This window comes from Monodelphis domestica, chromosome 5, assembly GCF_027887165.1.
Source record: "Monodelphis domestica isolate mMonDom1 chromosome 5, mMonDom1.pri, whole genome shotgun sequence".
Classification (NCBI taxonomy): domain Eukaryota; kingdom Metazoa; phylum Chordata; class Mammalia; order Didelphimorphia; family Didelphidae; genus Monodelphis; species Monodelphis domestica.
This window is the reverse complement of record NC_077231.1, coordinates 148053008-148071848: the sequence shown is the minus strand read 5'-3', so window position 1 is coordinate 148071848 and position 18841 is coordinate 148053008. Positions and strand designations below refer to the sequence as shown.

General features: G+C 35.4%; 1 protein-coding gene across 1 annotated transcript in view; it reads right to left on the bottom strand.

The window, feature by feature from the left end:
- Nucleotides 1-18775, bottom strand: part of SEC61A2 (SEC61 translocon subunit alpha 2) — a 37216-nt gene extending 18441 nt beyond the window's left edge. The window contains exons 1-4 of the mRNA XM_007503958.2: nt 18603-18775; nt 12442-12509; nt 8381-8446; nt 3611-3689 (exon numbers count right to left, since the gene is read on the bottom strand). Coding sequence (XP_007504020.1) covers nt 3611-3689; nt 8381-8446; nt 12442-12509; nt 18603-18609 — 220 coding nt within the window. The 5' untranslated portion in view covers nt 18610-18775. The remainder of the gene's footprint in view (nt 1-3610; nt 3690-8380; nt 8447-12441; nt 12510-18602) is intronic.
- Nucleotides 18776-18841: the final 66 nt, after the last annotated feature.

The window sequence follows — 18841 nt, the reverse complement described above, 5'->3', positions numbered from 1 at the left end:
GGAGATACTTGGTCTAACAAGAATCAGGAATCTATTGGGAACTTTTAAAATTATCCCACCCCACTCAGACAGTGCCTTAGGGGAAGATAAAGTTGTAAACTCCTGATTGAACAATGAAAGTCCCTTCGTGGTCACCAAAACTGTAAGGATAATTTTAATGTTTTGACTTAAAATCTAAATAAGTGGTCACCATGGGAAATTAATAAAGAGGAGAGAGAGCGAGAGAGACACTAGACACCCAGTCTAGACACACTCTCTCTCTCCTTCCCTTAATTCCTTCTCTCTTTATTAATTAAAATCTCCATAAATCCCCAGCTGACTTGGTTATTTTCATATTTGGGAATTTCCCATGGCAACCACTTATTTAGATTTTAAGTCAAAACATTAAAATTATCCTTATAGTTTCAAGGCAGAAGATAAATAAGTGATAGGGCTAGGAATTAAGTATCTTGCCCCAGGTCCCATAGCTCTAAGATTAAATCTGAACTCAGAACTTACCATCTCGGGATCTGGTTCTCTATCTACTAGGCTATATAACTACCCCAGGGTTCCTACTCTTCTGGAAAGACTTTGAATAGTCTTAGCAGTAGATCATGTCTATTTTTTGAGGACCAGCTAAGCAAAGTAGAGAAAGGTTGGTGAGTTGGTGATTAATTCTTTGGCCACAAAAACAGTGAAAAATGCAAAATGCCCCTCAGTACTGTGTTGGCCTTTCTGCTTTGGCAATTGTGGTATTAGTGATGAGGAAAAAAAAGTAAGAGCCAGTGGAATGTAAGCTCATTTGAGGGAAGAACTACTTCATTTTTTTACTTTGTAAATAAGTTTAATTGATATCAAAGCACTGTCATAAGGTTTCTGAAAGAGCCTAAAAATTGCCTTAGCCAGCAAATATGTGACTTACTTGCAAGCAGAAAGGTAGCCAAGGGTAACAATGATTTGAATATATGTTTATTTGTAAGAACACACAGGGAAAGATGGTGGAAAATGACAGCATATCATAAAACAGTAGGAAGCAGTGAAAGGAAAAAAGTTTAGAGAAATCTTAGTATGTCCACTCAACTAACAAGTCATCCTTAGAGAGCATTTAAACGTGAAGCTCAATGGAGGACAAATACAGAAGAAAGGTGAAAAAATGGAGATGCTTTTAGGTTCCCACATCATATCTCTAGAGATTCTTGTAGAAGATATGGTCCTTAAGAAAACAAAGATGAAACCATCAGCTGGACTACAGCAAGACTATGCAGAGAAACCCAGAGTGGAGACAATATAATTTTAAGGATACTGGGGAATGTATTCTCAAGGTAGCTAAGATACTAAAGATGTAAATAAAAAATTAGAGCTTATTATTGTTATGGGGAAAAGGCAGATGTGAAGAGTGTCAACAACTATTGGCCCATATGTATTTCTTCTTGAAACTGAAATTTTTATGAAAATAATCTCTACATATATCAAAGACAACTTCAGAGAAGATATTACAAGAAAATAAACACCTTCACAAATGATATTTGACAGCAGTACACAATTTATCATACACATTTGACTGAAAGATATAGAGAACTTGAGATCTCACTCTGCTTGTTTATTGACTACAAAAAAATAAAAAGCATTTGATTTGGTGGGAGAAAACACTACCTTAAAGACTTTTTTTCCCACCAAGGTGTCTCTCACCTCGATGCCAAAATTGTACAGGATTCCCTGAAAGACCTAACAGAGAACTTTGTTTAGCACTCTTCAGAATCTTAATATTAAACAAGACATAAAACAAAGGGATATATCCTTGTTGAAATTTTCTACCACTATAACAAGAGATAGAGTGAAGAATTTCTTGGGAAGGAGTCCTCTACAGATTATAAATTCATCCAGATGATCCTTTATACAGATAACTTTGGGCTACTTGCATGAAGCCTCCAAACAATGCAAAGCACCCTCAATGAAAGCTATCATCATTCAAAACAATTTGGCCTAACTATCCTCATAGAAAAAAAACAAACAAACTAGTAGTTAAATAATACCTATTGTCCAGATTAGCATATGCAATTGGACAAACAATTTATAGAATTCATTCAACATGAATATTGGACAGCCATTTCAAAAGAATAATGAGCTAGGCCAGAATTAATCAGGAAGAAAAAAAAATGAGTTGAACTGCCTTTATGAAAGTGAATAATGATTTTAACTGCTCTGTCCCTCTCCTCCAGCTTCTCTTTGAAAAAAAATAAAAGATTCTCTCCAATTGATAAATGGCCAAAGAATATAAACAGGCAATTTTCAGAAAAGGAATATATACATATACAGAAAAAATGTTATAAATCACTAATAACTTTAGAAATGCAAATTAAACCAACCCTCACTTTTATCAGCTACCACCTCACACTTATCAGATTGGTTAATATGGCAGAGAAGAAAAATGACAAAGACTGGAGGGGATGTGGAAAAATAGTGACATGAATTCATAGCTAGCAGAGCTGTGAACTAATCCAATCATTCTGGAGAACTATGTCCAAAGGGTTAGAAAACTTTGTAGACCTTTTGATCCAGCAACATCACTACTAAGTCTGTATTCCAAAGATTTTTTTTTTAAAAAAGGATCCATATGTGCAAAAATATTTATAGCAGTTTTTTATGTTGGCAATTAATTGGAAACCAAGGGGATGCCCATCAAGTGGGGGAATGGATGAACAAGCTGTGGTAGGTGGTAACAAGTTGTTATTGTGATGGAATACTTTTGTGCTAAAAGAAATGATGAGCAGGATGATTTCAGAAAACCTAGGAAGTCTTATATGAACTTAGGCAAAGTGAAACAAGTAGAACCAGGGGAATATTTTACATAGTAACAGCAATATTGTACAATGATCAACTGAGAATGACTTCACTTTTCTCAGCAAAACAAAAATCTATGACAATTCCAAAGGACTCATGATGAAAAATACCATTCACTTTCAGGGAGAACTGATGAATTCTGAGAGCAGAATGAAGCATATTTTTCGACTTTATTTTTTATATTTTTTTGGCAACATTATTAATGTGGAAATATATTTGTATGAATTCATATGTATAATAGGTATCATATTTCTCACTCTCTCAGTGGAAGGGAGAGAGGTAGAGAGTGGGAGAGAATGTGGAACTGAAAATAAAAATAAATTTTTCATCAAAAAGAAAAAAAGACTCATGGCTTTGTATTATGGAACATTTCTGTTTCTTAAGACCTGTTGGGTGAACTTATCAGAAATTTAGAAAACTTCCTAGATGGGAAAGAATGGATTTATTTCAATCTTCAATGTTGAAGAGGAAATCAAAGATCTATTGGCTTAAAAAAAAAAGATTCATTGGAATGCTACAATTAGATGAGTAAACAAAATCCTAATCAATTTGGCAAGAATACTGTTCACTTGGCTGGTATAAGACAGAAGCATGTATTGATCCAGTTTCTTTGTTGTCAAGGCTATAAGAGATATTCTTAAGAAGTTAAATATTCTTTATCAGTCACTGCCAAATACATGAAATATTTAAAAAATTAATTCACTGGACACTTTCCTTTAACAGTATTTAAGTTAATTTGGAACCAGAAGCAGCAAGGGAAAAAACTGTAAAAAACAGTGGAATTACTTACCTCTGTTAGAAGCAAGAATAACTCTCATCCAGTAGAAAGGATCTGCAGAATCTGATGACATGATTCCAAATAGTGGTATCTATAAGATACATGGAAGAATTAAAACACATGGTAAAAACTTGTTATGTATATCTAGCATGCAATCATGCCACTCTGCTTTTTATAGGCAGATGGCAGAACAATTCAAGAAAATGAAATTTCCAGTTCTATAATGAAAGCAATCAGAAAATTATACCTTTACAAGAGCCATGTTCTTGAAAATGCTTAATATTTATCTAGCTGATTTGATATTTTTCTAGTTAACACATAGATATTTGTACATGGCTCAGATTTTTAAATAATCTTTTTAGCCTGGACCTGTGTATTCACAGTGTCAGGGACTCATTCCAGATAAGCAATTTTCCTGTAATTTATAATTACAGTATTGCCTGAGGGTACTGGCAAAGTTAAATGATTTGCCCATGGCCACAGAGTTAATCTACATCATAGAAAAAAATCTGAATTTAGGTGATTCCAAGGTTAGCTTCCCAATGACTATGAAACCCTCTCTATATATATTTTGGGTAATTGTTAGTAAGCCACATTTAAAAACCAAATATAATAAGTTAATATATATTCTAAGACTAATTTAACTTTTAAAAGTAAAGTTTTTCTTGACTTTAAACAGCTTCTAATTCTGAAATGATAATCATCATCATTCATGTTTAAGATATGGGCACTATTCTCATTGCTAATTAATACTTCATCCCCCAATGAACAAACTCATTATTTGGTTAAAGAATAAAAATTAGTAAACTAGAAGCATGAAGACACTATTTCCACACTGCTGCTTACAGTAGCCTCTTTATAGCTACATGTAAGATGAAGAATGAGGAGCAAAGAAAAGTAGCCCATATTGCCAGAATTGAGCCAGTCTTAAGAGGCCAAATGTTTAAATTGCATTTCTCAGGCTCTCATGGTAAAGGAAGTAACTTCCTCCATGTACCCAGTGTAAGATGTAAACTCCATGCACTGAAGAACAAACTCTTCTTTGGGTACAGTGAAAAAGCTCCTAAAGGACAAATTCTTCTCCCATTCCCATTTGTACCTGCCACAATTATTCCATAAAGATGGAGGTAGCAACTAGAAGAGAGAACTATCTTATGTGAGCTGTTCACAACAACAAAGGGATTACCACTATGCTCCTCAGTTATCACTATAAACCAGATGGAACAATAGGCAGTAATGGATAGTAACAGTAATAGTTCTGGTTCCTACAATGAAATGGTATGTGCTAATCTTTGAAAAAAGGATCAAAGAATATGAAGAATAAGGGGTTTGAAATAGAATGCAAAGAAATACTAAGAAAAAGGAAAGTACTTTATAAATATCCTCCCCATTTTGAGAAGGAAATTGCTTTTCTATAAATTACTAATCCATTCTATTCTACTCCTTATTTAAGATTAAAGACACTCTCATAATCATAAAATAATAAACAAGCCTGGGAAAGGGGAGAGATGGTAACCAGAAACTTTTCCCCTTGAAAATTCCAAAAGATAATTATATTTTGCTGGTTTATAACTATAGTGCCTTGCTGATATAACTAAAAGTTCAGTTTTTTGGAAGTTAAAAAAATAATAAAATATAAAAGGAGAAAATTTACCTTTTGCAGATCTTTCATAAATTAGGCAAACTAAGGGAGTTTTGTTGATCAGATGAATTTTTACATTTTGTTAAAAAAATGGATAAAAATATAGGCCAAAATGGGAAAATCTTTTAATTAAAAGAAATTAACAATAATTTTACAGTGGAAAATTCCAACCTCAAAGACTTAGTAGTTGAGTGTAGTATTTTTTAAAAATATAATGACATATCAAAGATAAAGCAGCTCTATAGATGCACAATCCATATTGGTCTCATCTGTGATAGTGTTTTTGATGTTTTCTCTTTTGTATTTAAAATTTTATATTGGCATGGATTTGAAATTCATTTTACCATCTTCTAAGTATTTCACTCATCTTCAACCTGAGCAACCTGAGCATTATAGCTATTATGCTAGAATCGCTTTTTCAGTTTAATAAAGGAACCACTGTGTGAAGTGCTGGGGATCTAGAGGCAAAAAATAAAGTCTCCCTTTATTGTCTCACATGCCTAAAATATTACTCATGGAAGGAATCCTTGCCATCCTTCAGGGCTCAGCTCAGGTACTGATACCTAAAGGAGTCTTTTCTGATTCTAATGGATAGGGCTGTTTCTCTTTTCAAATTATTTTTTTATTTATCTGGCTTGCATATGTTATATTTTAGCAGGGGCTAGAGTTATAAGTTCCATGAGAGCAGGAATTTTTTACTTGTTTTTTGCATTCATTGTTCAGTGTCTTGCACACAATGGACACTTAATGTCTGATTAACTAAACAGCAATGGTGTCAAGGAGCTTAAATTTTACTGTGGGAGAAAGGAGGTAGCCCTTGAGCTGTACCTTGAATAAAGAAAAGATTATGTAGGGAGTACATTTCTGGCACAGAGAACGGACTATACAACAGCATGGAGAAAGAATGTCAAGTATAGGTAAGCTTGGCTAGAACACAGAGTTCTTAAAGGTGAATTAGAAGAAATGAGTTTAGAAAAGTAAATGGGAGACAGACCATGAAAGGCTTTACATGCCTGATTTGGGAATTTATATTTTATCCAAAAGGTATCCATCGTTAATAATCGATCTTTTTTCATTTATAGTTCACTCTTCACAATATATGTGGAAACATCAAGCCAAATGACAAAGATGGCAAAAGATGGATAGAGTCATACATTATTAGAAGAGCTATGTATTGTTCCAATCCAGAAAACAATTTGGAATCATGCTTTAAGAAAAAAAATCTACGAAAATGTTCATTCATTTTAACCCAGAGATTCTATCACTAAGCATAGATCCCAAAGGAAGTCAAGAAAGAAAGGTTCTGGGGGCAGCTGGGTGCTCAGTGGATTGAGAGCTAGGCCTCGAGACAGGAGGTCCTAGGTTCAAATCTGGCCTCAGACACTTCCCAGTTGTGTGACCCTGGGCAAGTCACTTGACCCCCCATTGCCTAGCCCTTACCACTCTTCAAGGTAAGGGTTTAAAAAAAAAAGACAGAAAGGTTCCATATCAACCAAAATATTCACAGCAATGTTTTTTGTTACAGTAAAGACCTGGAAACAGGCAGCAGTTAGGCGATTCAGTGGATAAAGACAGGAGGACCTGGGTTCAAATTTGGTCTCAAACACTTCCTTGCTGTGTCCCTGGGCAAGTCACTTAACCCCTATTACCTAGCCCTAATCACTCCTCTGCCTTGGAACCAATAGACAGTATTGATTCTAAGATGGAAAGTAAGGGTTATTTTATTTTTAATAAAGATATTTTATTTGACCAATTACATGTAATAACAATTTTCCAAATAAGTTTTCTGAAGTCCTATGATCTAAATTGACTCCCTCCCTCCCTTCTCTTCCCCTTCCTGAAGATGGCAAGCAATTTGATCTCGGTTATATACGTATTATCAAGCAAAACATATTTCCATATTGTTCAATTTTATAAGAGAATAATCATATAAAATCAAAACCCCAAAATAACCCCCCCCCCAAATACTGGAGTGAAAAATACTATGCTTTGATATGCATTCTTTCTTTCGAGGTAGATAGCATTCTTTGTCATAAGCCTTTCAGAATTATCCTGGATCATTGTATTGCTGAAAGTAGCCAAGTCTCTCATTGTTGATCATGCCACAACATTGCTGTTACTGTGTGCGATGTTCTCTTGTTATGCTTATTTCACTCTGCATCAGTTCATGTAGGTCTTTATAGCTTTTTCTGAAATCATCTTGTTCATCATTCTTACAGCACAATAGTATTCCATAGGTAAGGATTAGTTTTTTTAAGTGTAAACAAAACTAGTATTTAACTTTCGGAGAATAGTTAAATTATGATATATGAGTAGAGAGTAATATTTATTACTGTATTGTAAAAAACAACGAATATGAAGAATTCAGAGAATCATGGGAAGACTCATAGCAATTGATAAAGAGTGAACTAATCAAAACCAGAAAAAGAATATCCAAAACTGTAACAATGTAAATGAAAGAACAAAAGCCCCAAACTGTATGCTGTGCAGTTATAATGTCCAAGTTTACATTCAGAAAAGAGAAGAAAAGAGAGTCTCCATCCTGCTTTCCAAAGGTATTTATTAGCTGTGCAACACTGCATACTCTCAGATTTAGCTGACATACTCGATAGTTTTGCTAAATATCTTTTCTTTTTTTAAAAAAAACCTATGTTATAAGAGATGGCTTACTGTATAGCTCAGAAATGAAGGTGATATTAAAAAAGGTACTAATAAAATATTTTTTAAAAAACAAAATAGACTTGAAAGGGACCTCATTATGTCTTTATTTTGTCCTCATTGTTAAGAAACTCAATAGAAAAAGTAGACATAGTGATTATTTCAAATTTTCTACATTGAAAAATGGTACTTGACTTCAACTGCCTACTTGAATTTATTAATCATGTTTGCTGACCATAAACTTGCATTCTTTTATAAATATCAAAGTTTCAATATATTCATGAATCCATTTTTTAAAGTATGCTAATTTTCACACTTAAAATTTTTAATATTTAAATTAATTGGAAATATGCTTTTGAATGGCAAATAAAGCACTGAAATTTGGTTCTTTGGTTGAAACACATTTAATTCTATCCAACACGAAATATTAACTCAGTATCACCAACTAACAACTGAATAATAGGTACGTTAAAATTACATACCTGACAACATACTAAGAAAAGGAACAATGTTATAGCAGTCCATAATACCTTCTCTCTAAACTGAATCTGTAAAACAAAATAAAGAACTGAAATGAATAAAAACCAAGAAATATTTACTGATGCTTAAGTCTTTAGGACAATTTATTTCAACAAAAATTTACTATATCCATATACAAACACATTCCACACCATAATTTACTTTTCAGGTAACAGAAATCATAAAACATTCTTTCAAGCTTAGTTATCAATTAATTAAACCAAAAGTTGAACAACTATTAAACAATCCTACTCATTCTTCCGAATGCAAGGTAACTGAATTGATGTTATTGTTATAAGTGAACTGATGTAAATTAAAAGTTTGAGTTTCTTTGGTTGCTTTAAACATGCTTTAGTACTTTATGGATCTGTGATAGAGGCAGCTTGGTGCACTGAACTTAAGAGTCAGGAACACTTGGGTTCAAATCTTGCCTCAGACACTTACTAATTGTATAACAGTGGCCAAATTACTTGATCTCCCTAGGTCTCAGGTTTTTCATCTGTAAAATGAGTATGGACTTGATGACCTCTAAGGCTTCTTCCTGCTCTACTGATTCTTCAAGGTAATTCCCCCACGCCCTCAGCAAGCTTAATGATTCATCAAGGTACATGACAGTCAAAATCTCACATGGAGAGAGGATGTATTAAGAGAGCCTATAGTCTGAGTCTGATTAGAACACATCTGGAATGTTAAATTCAGTCCTGAACATTTTTACCAAAGAAATTGACAGGTAGTGTAATAGTAGACAATATCCAGAGTAGGCCAACCAGGATGAAGAAAGATATTAAGAGCATACTCTATGAGAACTGATTGAAGCAACAAGGAAGGCAAAAAGGAGCTTAAGAGAAGACTGGAGAGGAGGGGAAGAATACAGAGGAAGGACATGAAAGCTTATCTTCAAATGTTTAAAAGGTTATCACATGGAAGATGGATTATACTTATTTTACCTGACCCCAGATGGCAGGACTAGGTGCAATAGATGAAAGGTACAAAAATTAATTTAGGCTTAAGTGTAATAAAACCTTTCCTAATAATAAGAACTATCTTAAGTGATATATACTGTTTTGAGATGCAATGGAGATTTCCCATCCTTCCAGGTCTTTCAAAGGCTGCATAAGTATGTTACAGAGTACATTCCGAATATGGGTTTGAAATTACTAAGCTTATACCTGCTGAAGTCTCTTTCAAATCTGATATCCTGTAATATTGATTAAAACCTCTTTTGTAGAAAGTCATTAAGAATTCTTTTAGCCTAGAAATTCATCATCTTATATGGAATCTTATAATGAGTTTGACTTTTTAGCTTAGCTCGTCCACAGAAAAGAGTCACATGATTGGGATAGTAGATCCATACTCAGAGCCTTCTGATCTTGGTAGGACCTGCCATGGTCTACAGGAGTTCAGGGTCTACCAAAATGTTCACAGCAACCTTTCTGTGGTTGCAAAGAACTATTTTTAAAAAAGGAGGTATTCATCAATTGTATAATGGTTAAAAAAACTATGCTATATGAAAATTATAAAGTGGAGTAAGAAAGGACAATATGTTCAGAGAAACAAAAGAACAAGATGATTAACTGATGCAATGTAAAAGAAGTATATAACCAAGACAATATATAGCTATCTAGAGATACATAATAACTACAATCACTAAAATAAAATTAGACTTTAAAGTAACTGAAAAAGTCTCAAAGAACAGACAAAATGAAATATAGTTTCCCTTTTGTGGCAGAGGTAAAAGGACTACTCAGGAAGCATACTATACATATTATCAGGTGTGGTCATCATACTGGCTGTTTTAGGATTAATTTTTTTTTCTTTCTCACAATAAAGTTTTTGGGGAAATGGATGAATGAAAAGGTTGTGATATAAAGACATGAAATATCCTATATTAAAAACAGAAAACATACTCAAGGTCACCTCTATGACAAAATGAGGCACTAGAGTAGAATCTCAGAGAAAGATCTAAACATAAAATCTATATTCTATAATTACCATAAATACAAAACCAAAACATAATTTATAAAAATTAATAAATATAATAGATGAAAACTACATCATAAAATAAATATTAAGTTTGCTTATGGCTTTATTTATAGCTTTTTATACTTAAGTATGTTTATCTTTGTTCTCGATACTTGGACTAAAATAGAGTACTTGGACAAGGTGACCAAATACACTTGGTGTGGCCTACTGATCACTATATACCCCACTTTGGGGTTTGAAAATTATTTTCATCATTTATTTTTGTGAGGCAAAACAACCTAAAAAAGCACTAAAGTAGGAATCTTTGGATTCTAGTCCAAGTGCTATTACTAAAAACCTCCATTTCTTGAGGAAATTAGACCAGATTCTCAGATTCCTTTATATTCTATGATTCTAATGTTTATAATTTTTTTAATCTGCTCATTGCAATGACTATTCTTTTGTGACCAACTTTATAAAAATTCTATTTGTTATCTTTTGCCAGTTATTTGCTCTGATTTCTCTTAACTCTAGTAATCCTTATGCTTTTATTTTAATTGATACTTCCATCCCATTTATGGAAGAGATCCTACCACACATTTAAATTAATAAGGCCTTCAAAATTCTAGCTATTTATAATTTTCCCCAGTTTTTTAATATTTCTTTACAAATCTTTGGACAGTGAATCAAAATTCACCTTTTTCTATCTCAGGCTTAACTTTTCCTTATACTTCAAAATGGATACTATTATAACATGCAATATTTTATTATTATTTACATAAAGAAAGCCAAAGCCAATAGTCATCTATGTAAATAATGCTATAATTTAGGATCATATACCAGTTTTTTTCTCCATCTATTTTTAATTAACAGCAATTATATTCATTACCATTGCATATGTAACAATGGAACTGAAAATTTTCAGGATTACACTTTCCCTTTTTTGTCTATTTATTTTAAAAATATTTTTCCAAGGTTACATGATACATGTTCTCTCCCTCCTTTACTAACCCCCCCTCCCAGAGCTGACAATCAAATCCACTGGGTTATACATGTATTATCATTCCATATCTATTTTCATATTATTCATTTTTGTAATAGAGTAAGGATTACATTTTCCAAATAAAATAATTATTGGAATATCAATCTGCTGAACTAATTTCTACTTTTAAAGAACTGAAAATATAGCAAATTTCATCAACTTAATTAGTAAGTTCAGCCATTAGAGGTTATATACCAGTTAAGGATCATAAATTTCTAAACTCCAGCTATTTTTGCACATAACCATTATTATTTTAGTGTTCTGTTCAAAATTCTTTTAACCAAACACAATCATAAAAAGATAAAAATAACTTACCATAGTTATTCTTCATGGGAAAACCAAAGCAGGATGAATAAATATAAACAGGCTAGATCTAGTGGTACATATCTGTAATCCCTACTATTGGGGAGGCTGACACTGGTGAACAGTTTGAAATTAGGAGTTCTGGGCTACGGTGGGCTAAGCTGCTCAGGTATCCATGCAAATTCGAACTCCAATATGGTGAGCCCCTAAGAGCAAGGCAGCCACTAGCTGCCCAAAGAAGAGGTAAACCAGCCCAGGATGGAAATGAAGCAGGTCAAAGCCAATCAACAGTGGGATTGGCCCTGTGAGTGGCCAGGACAATTCCAGCCTGGGTGAGAGAGGGAGACTCAGTCTCAGGGGAAAAAAAAGAACAGGCATTTGAATAGTAAGTGTATATTCCCGAATGCTAACTGATAGCTATACCAAAGGAAAAGGCCTCATTTAATTCTCACAAATACATTATAATTTTAAATAAAACATAATAGCTTTAAAAATCATAAGATAAACTTCTTAGACTTGTTCAAATTAGTCTCCACTTCAACTTTTTTCTGAGTGGAAGATAAACTGATAATTTTGGAGACTTGGGCTTGATATCAAGGTTAAATTAAACTAGGGCAAACAGTAGCACAAAATAGCAAGAAAAAAAGAACATTGGCCAATAGCTTAAAAAATTGGGACAAGAAGACAAATATCCCTCAGCCAAGAGAGTATACTTACCTTCCTTTCAGGTTTCTGAATTTCTGGTAAAACTGCACAGAAGGGTTTTATAACTTCTAAAAATTTAACTGTTGAAAAGAAAAGAATGACTATGAGCATATTACAAAGCTTTACAGTATCTTCCAGTATTTTCAAACAGAAGTTACAGTTTTGTACACAATCAAATGTAAGCATTCTCTAAATCAGAATGCCAAAGGTTCCTGTCTTTTTTTTTCACCAACAGTTCATGATTATTTCTAACTTTCAAATTAATGTCTGAATCTGCCCCAAAGACAGCAACCAAAAATCATCTGTCTTTTCTTTTACTTTGGCTTATCACTGAAACAAATTGTGAGCTATTACTGCCATGGTCTTGAACTTAAAGTGAAGTTAACAAAAGTCTCTCTGTTCCACTGCCTCTCCAATATAAAAACAGAGGTAGCAATTTAGGTATTAGAAGCAGAAAAATGTATATGCAATTCTATGTTGCTTTTTCCCCTTCCATTTAAAAAATGGCATGAAACCTGACAAAACAATTCTAAACTTGGGCAGAGAATTTTTTCCATTTATATGCTAAAGGCCCTATGCACATTTTTTTTTTTACTATTCTCAGGGGAAAAGATAATTAAATGAAATTGGTTTTGTACAGTACCTTCAGGCATTGTTGCTGCTTACAAATCTAAGCATTAGCTAATGAAATAAAATCACCATAGCCAAAACTAAGCTTTACAGAATTTTGTAGTTTTTCTAGAATAACTCATGAACAGGCATATTAGAAATATTAGCTAGTTGTTTCTATGACAGCTGAGAAATTATCAGCACGACTAATGTTTAAATAAGTAGGCAGTCATGTTTCCAAGATGCTATTAGAGTTATTAATAATGGCCTTCTCCTATTCTTTTAAAAGGTTTTTGTTTCAATTTCGACCAAAGGTTTGGTGCCAGTACTCCCAAAGATAGTCTTTATAAGAACCGAAAGTGTCTGTTTCAATTTACCTTTTCTTTCAACAGAAAATTATAAGACTAAAAGTGAATATGTTCAGGCATACACACTTTCAAAATCTTAGATGAGAATATATGCCATTCTGCATAAATCTCTTTGTTTGTTATATATGATGGCCAGAGTAAACCTAATGCCTTCCCTTCCACACACCGGGTACCAATTCTTGTTCTACCCCCATCATCTCTCTCATCTGCCACTTCCTCTCCATTCCCACAGTGAGTGGACTAAGTGGCCCAATGGAGAGAGCACTGGACTTGGGGGTCAGGAAGACTTGAGTTCAAATCCAGTTTTGGACACTTATCAGCTGTGTGACATCAGTCAAGATACTTGCCTATCTCAGTTTCCTTATATATAAAATGGATATAATAGCACCTACCTCCTAGGGTCATTATGATAATCAAATGAGATATCTGTAAGAGCACTGTGCAAAGCTTAAAGTGCTATAAAGTATTAGCAATTATTATTAGTAGTAGTATTATTACACAGCCCTCACTCTCTTTCAGGACCTCTTCCCTCTTCATTTTGACAACTGAAATAGGTTCCTAATTGGTTTCCCAATTTCTCCCGTTCCCATTTAATCTTCTACATAGCTACCAAAATAGCCTTCCTAAGAAAAAGGAGGTTTCTGAATATGGTACTCTCCTGCTAACAAAACAAAACAAACAAAAAAACCTCTTACCTTCTGTCTTAGAATCAATACTGTGTATTGGTTCCAAGGCAGAAGAGTGGTAAGGGCTAGCCAATGGGAGTTAAATGACTTGACCAATGTCACCCAGCTAGGAAGTGTCTGAAGCTAAATAAAAGGAAACTTTCACTTCATTTTGTCAGAGATGTATCTACTATATTGCCTATTGGTAATTTAAAATGCCAGCCTCATAGTAAACATCCTCATTTCCAGTTACTTTTTAAAAAAATTAAAGCTCCATATCCTTAAAAAAAAATCTTGGGGACAGCTGGATAGCTCAGTGAATTGAGAGCCAGGCCTAGAGATGGGAGGTCCTATCTGGCCTCAGACACTTCCCAACTGTGTGACCCTGGGCAAGTCACAACCCCCATTGCCTACCCCTTACCACTTTTCTGCCTTGAAACCAATACACAGTATCGATTCCAAGACAAAAGGTGAGGGTTTATATTAAAAAAAAAAAATCTTCCCTTGATTCTACCATTCTCTCAAGCCAACATCTCTCTCTTACAAACTCCTAGAAAAAGCTGTCTAAGCATATTACTTTTTCTCAACTGAAACCATTCTCAGGTTACCAAGGTTACTAATTGACAAATGTGATGGTCTTTCTCCATCCCTGTTTTTTTAGACTTCTCTGCAGCATTTGATTCTCCAGACCACCAGTCCTTCTCAGTATCCTCTTGTCCATGAGTTTTATGACAATGATTTCATGGAACTCCTCTAGCTGCTCTTTATTGGATCATCATCCATAACTCATGACTTACGTACAGGGATATCCTAGACCTTCTTCTTCCATGGGTTGACCTATTATGTCTCTTCAGCAGACTTATAGATATATGTTTCATGTGACTCTCCAAAGCTCTAATCATACACTGAAAACTGCCCAGAGGACAATTCCATCTGGAAGGATTATGAATTGAACCTATGATTTAACTGAAATAATGGCTTCTCAAATGAGAAAATTTCTTCTACCAATATACTGTCTCTGCAACTTACTGTTTCTGACATCCACCTAGAACAATTATCAAACTTACAGGCCACATGCCACCCACAAAACTAAGTGTGGCCTGAACCAGATTAAAATATAAATAGGACATGTTTAACAAAACAACAAACAAATTTAGATAATGGAACTTGGGGTTAATTTGAAGTCAATATGAAACCAAAAAAAGATTAATTTCTGTTGACGTTTGACATCAATGACCTAGAACACCGTTAAGCAATTTGTTCATGGTCACAGAATCTGGATGTTTCTGAGGTGGAACTTGAACTCGGATCTTCCTGGCTTGGGCCTGGTTTCTATCCACTAATTTACAATAAAATGTCTAAAACTGAAAAAATTATCTATCTGAACCCTATACTCTTCCTAACTTCCTAACTGTTGATGGCAATCAGAACTATCCTCAACTCTTCCCCCTCTTCATAATCCCCCAATATCCAATCTGTTGCCAAGTCTTATCAATTACATTTCTAAAATAACTCTCTGATCTATTTCCTTATCTCCACTTACACAAGTTGTTGGTGGTTACCCTAGTACAAGTCTTCCATTCACAAAGGTGCCAAAATTATCTTCTTAAAACACAGACCCTTTTATTTCCCTGTACAAGAAGCTCCAGTGGGTCCCAATTACCTCTGAGATAAATACCAACTCTTCTGTTTGGCAGTTAAAGTCTCTCACAGTCAGGCTCCAGACTACCTTCCCAGCCCTACTGAATGTCATTCTTTCATGTTTACTTTATGTACCAGCCAAGCTGGCCTACTTGCTGTTTCTCATATACAACATTCCATCTCCCATCTGTGTGCCTTTGCATAGGCTATATATCCCATGGCTGCAATATACTGCCTCCACCTCAATGAATCTCTAGCTTCCTTCAATACCCAGTTTGAGCGACACCTTCTATAAGAAGTGTAGTGGGACCTACCAGTTGCCATATCACTTTATATACTCCCCTCCAACCATATTACTTTGTATTTATAAATCTTTGCTCATGATGCTGCCCTGCAACAGAATCTTAAATCACAGGGTAGAAACTTGGTTTTTGTCTCTCCATCCTCAGTACTGAACATGATATCTGGCACACAGCAGATACCAAATATTTACTGAATGAATCTCAACAAGCTTGAAAAAACAGAATTATTTTCTGTTTTACTCGTAAGCCCTTCATCCCAAAGGATTGAGGTATGCTCAAATATGGTATCACTAGAGTTTGGACTTGAAAAATGAAGTCATTGTGAACAATATTCACTTGTCTTCCAAGTACGTAGAAAGGAAGGGAAAACAAAATGGAAAAGAAAAAGTTTAAAGGTGGTATGGGTATTTAGTTAGTGTCAGCAATAATATACTATACAGGAGAAGGGCATACCTTCTCTCATTCTGAAACCTATTTTTCATTTTGCTCTTGCAATCCAACCTATTTCTTCCCATATGATACAAAAATAGCAAATACAGAAGACTACAAAAGTCTCATGAGGCTGAATCTCTCACATCTATGAAGTTAAATGTGAGAGGGAATAGAATTTAATGAAGAAAATAATAATGTAAACCAAAGCCTCCCCTCAATAAAACAAAACTTGTCTTGGCCTCCAAGAGGTTAGGAAATATAACTTTTTTTTCTTGCCGAGGTAAGAGGGAAGGAAAATTATTAATGCAGAATGCAGCATATACTAAGAAATGTAGTGGCTAGTTGGTGATTTTTGCTTGTTTCTAAATAACAAGGGGAAGCCTCAATGGTGGGGGATAAACATCAATAGAATGAACATGATGTACAAGAAAAATTATCAATAAAATTTTAATTTTAAAAATGGACTTAAGAATTTATCTGTATAAATTACTAAAAGAGCTAATATCTAAAACAGAATAGTACTAAAATCTCCTTCTTGCTACACATTCTTAAGTGAGGCACTAATATCTGGAGATAACGGAAGCAAAATTTTCTAAGAATGCTTAATCTAAAGAGCCCCCTCTCAAAGTCTATTATAGCAATTCAATTCTAAAATGTACAGAAACATAGGAAGCCTTAACAACTATAACTTTCCCCTCTGGGCTTTGGAATCTATAATCTCTTAACACATTTTATTTTGTATTTGCCATAAAAACATTCTGTGGTCAAGAATTAAATATCACCGAGCAATAGTTTTTCATACAACTTTCCAAGTCCAATCTTCAAAATTTATAGCACTTACTATTCATTGGTAGAGGAACTTGTAAGTTCTCAGAAGAGAAAATGTTTGTTATCTAGGCATAATTTTGGGCTATTTACCCAAGATGTAAATGTGATCCATGTTAAATCTTTAAAGTGTTCCTTTACAAAGGAAAAAAAATGAGAACCTGTTCAGAAAACCACCCATATGTCCATTCCTTTTCACATATCCAAATTATTTAGCACTTGTGTACAGTTTTGTAAGGCATAAATACATATTCTCTTTATTGGCATATATTTATTAGAATATGTTTGTTCCATCTTCCTTACACACCTTACAATTTATATCAAAAATTAAGTCAAGTCTGATAGTGGGTGTACCATTCTATCACTCACAAGTCAAATATTTAGTGTTTAGTTTTGACTGGGGGGGTGCAAAAAGGTATATAAAAGGGGGTGGTGGTACAATGGATAGAGTCAGGCCTGGAGATGGAAGATCCTGGGTTTAAATCTGGCCTTAGACATTTCCTAGTTGGGCGACCCTGGGTCAGTCATATACCCCCCCCCACTACCTAGCCCTTACTGCTCTTCTGCATAAGAACAAATACATATTATTGTTATGTAAGGTAGGTAAGGGTTAAAAAAAAGTATATTAAACATAGGACCTGGTATCAATACTAAGTAAATATTTTCGCTTTAGAAATAACTTCATTATGCCTCTTTTCCCCAATGTAATTTCATGTCCCCTGAGGATATAAAAATGAATTGAGGAGCTTTACATCCACTAATATGTCAACTGATATACCTGCTGCTAAGCAGCAGAAAGAAATGGTCACAGAGTTAGAATTCTAGCCCCTTATATTTTTCCATTCCTTTGTACCTAAGCCCAAGCCTGGATCCTGAACCCCAACCCTCAGAACAGCCAGCCCACAACGCCCTCTGCCCGTGTTAGTGCCATGGGGACCTCCCCCGATCCTGGCCATCCTTCTCTAGAGACCGAGGTCACCACCGCCCCTCTGTGCTTCCCCAGTCGGCTCCTCCGGGCCTGGGCCCCTCGGCTGCGGTCCTCAGACCACGGCCCCCTTCCAGTTTCCTGGCACCCGTCACCCAGTCCTCTGCAGGAGCGGGGTCGGCCGAGGCCCAGAAGAGTCATCCTGCACTGCTGGCATCACCCGACACGCCTCCCCAGATCATCCCGCCCCGTCGCGACCTCAAGCCCGGGAGAACCCATGGGCGGGCGTGGGACCGGGGTCGGCCAGCCGTGCCTCCATCGACATAGCACACTCTGAGCCGGGCCTGGCTGTCCCAGAGCCACGGACCCAGCTGCGCGGAGGTACTCTCAGGGGACCTGTACTCACTGCCCATGGCGGCGGCAGCGGTGGCTGGGAGCACCCAGCGGAGACAAGCGGCCTCCCGGCGCTGTCTTCCTCCTCCGCCGGTCCCACAGCTTCGGCCTCAGATCTCGCCTACCTCGGACCAACAGAGATCCGTGCCGGCTCCACCTACTCGTCGCCCCGCCCCCCCACCCGATAGGCCTGACTCCGTCACGTGATAGGTCCTGCCCTCCCCGCCTCCTCGGGCCCGCCCATTTTTAAAG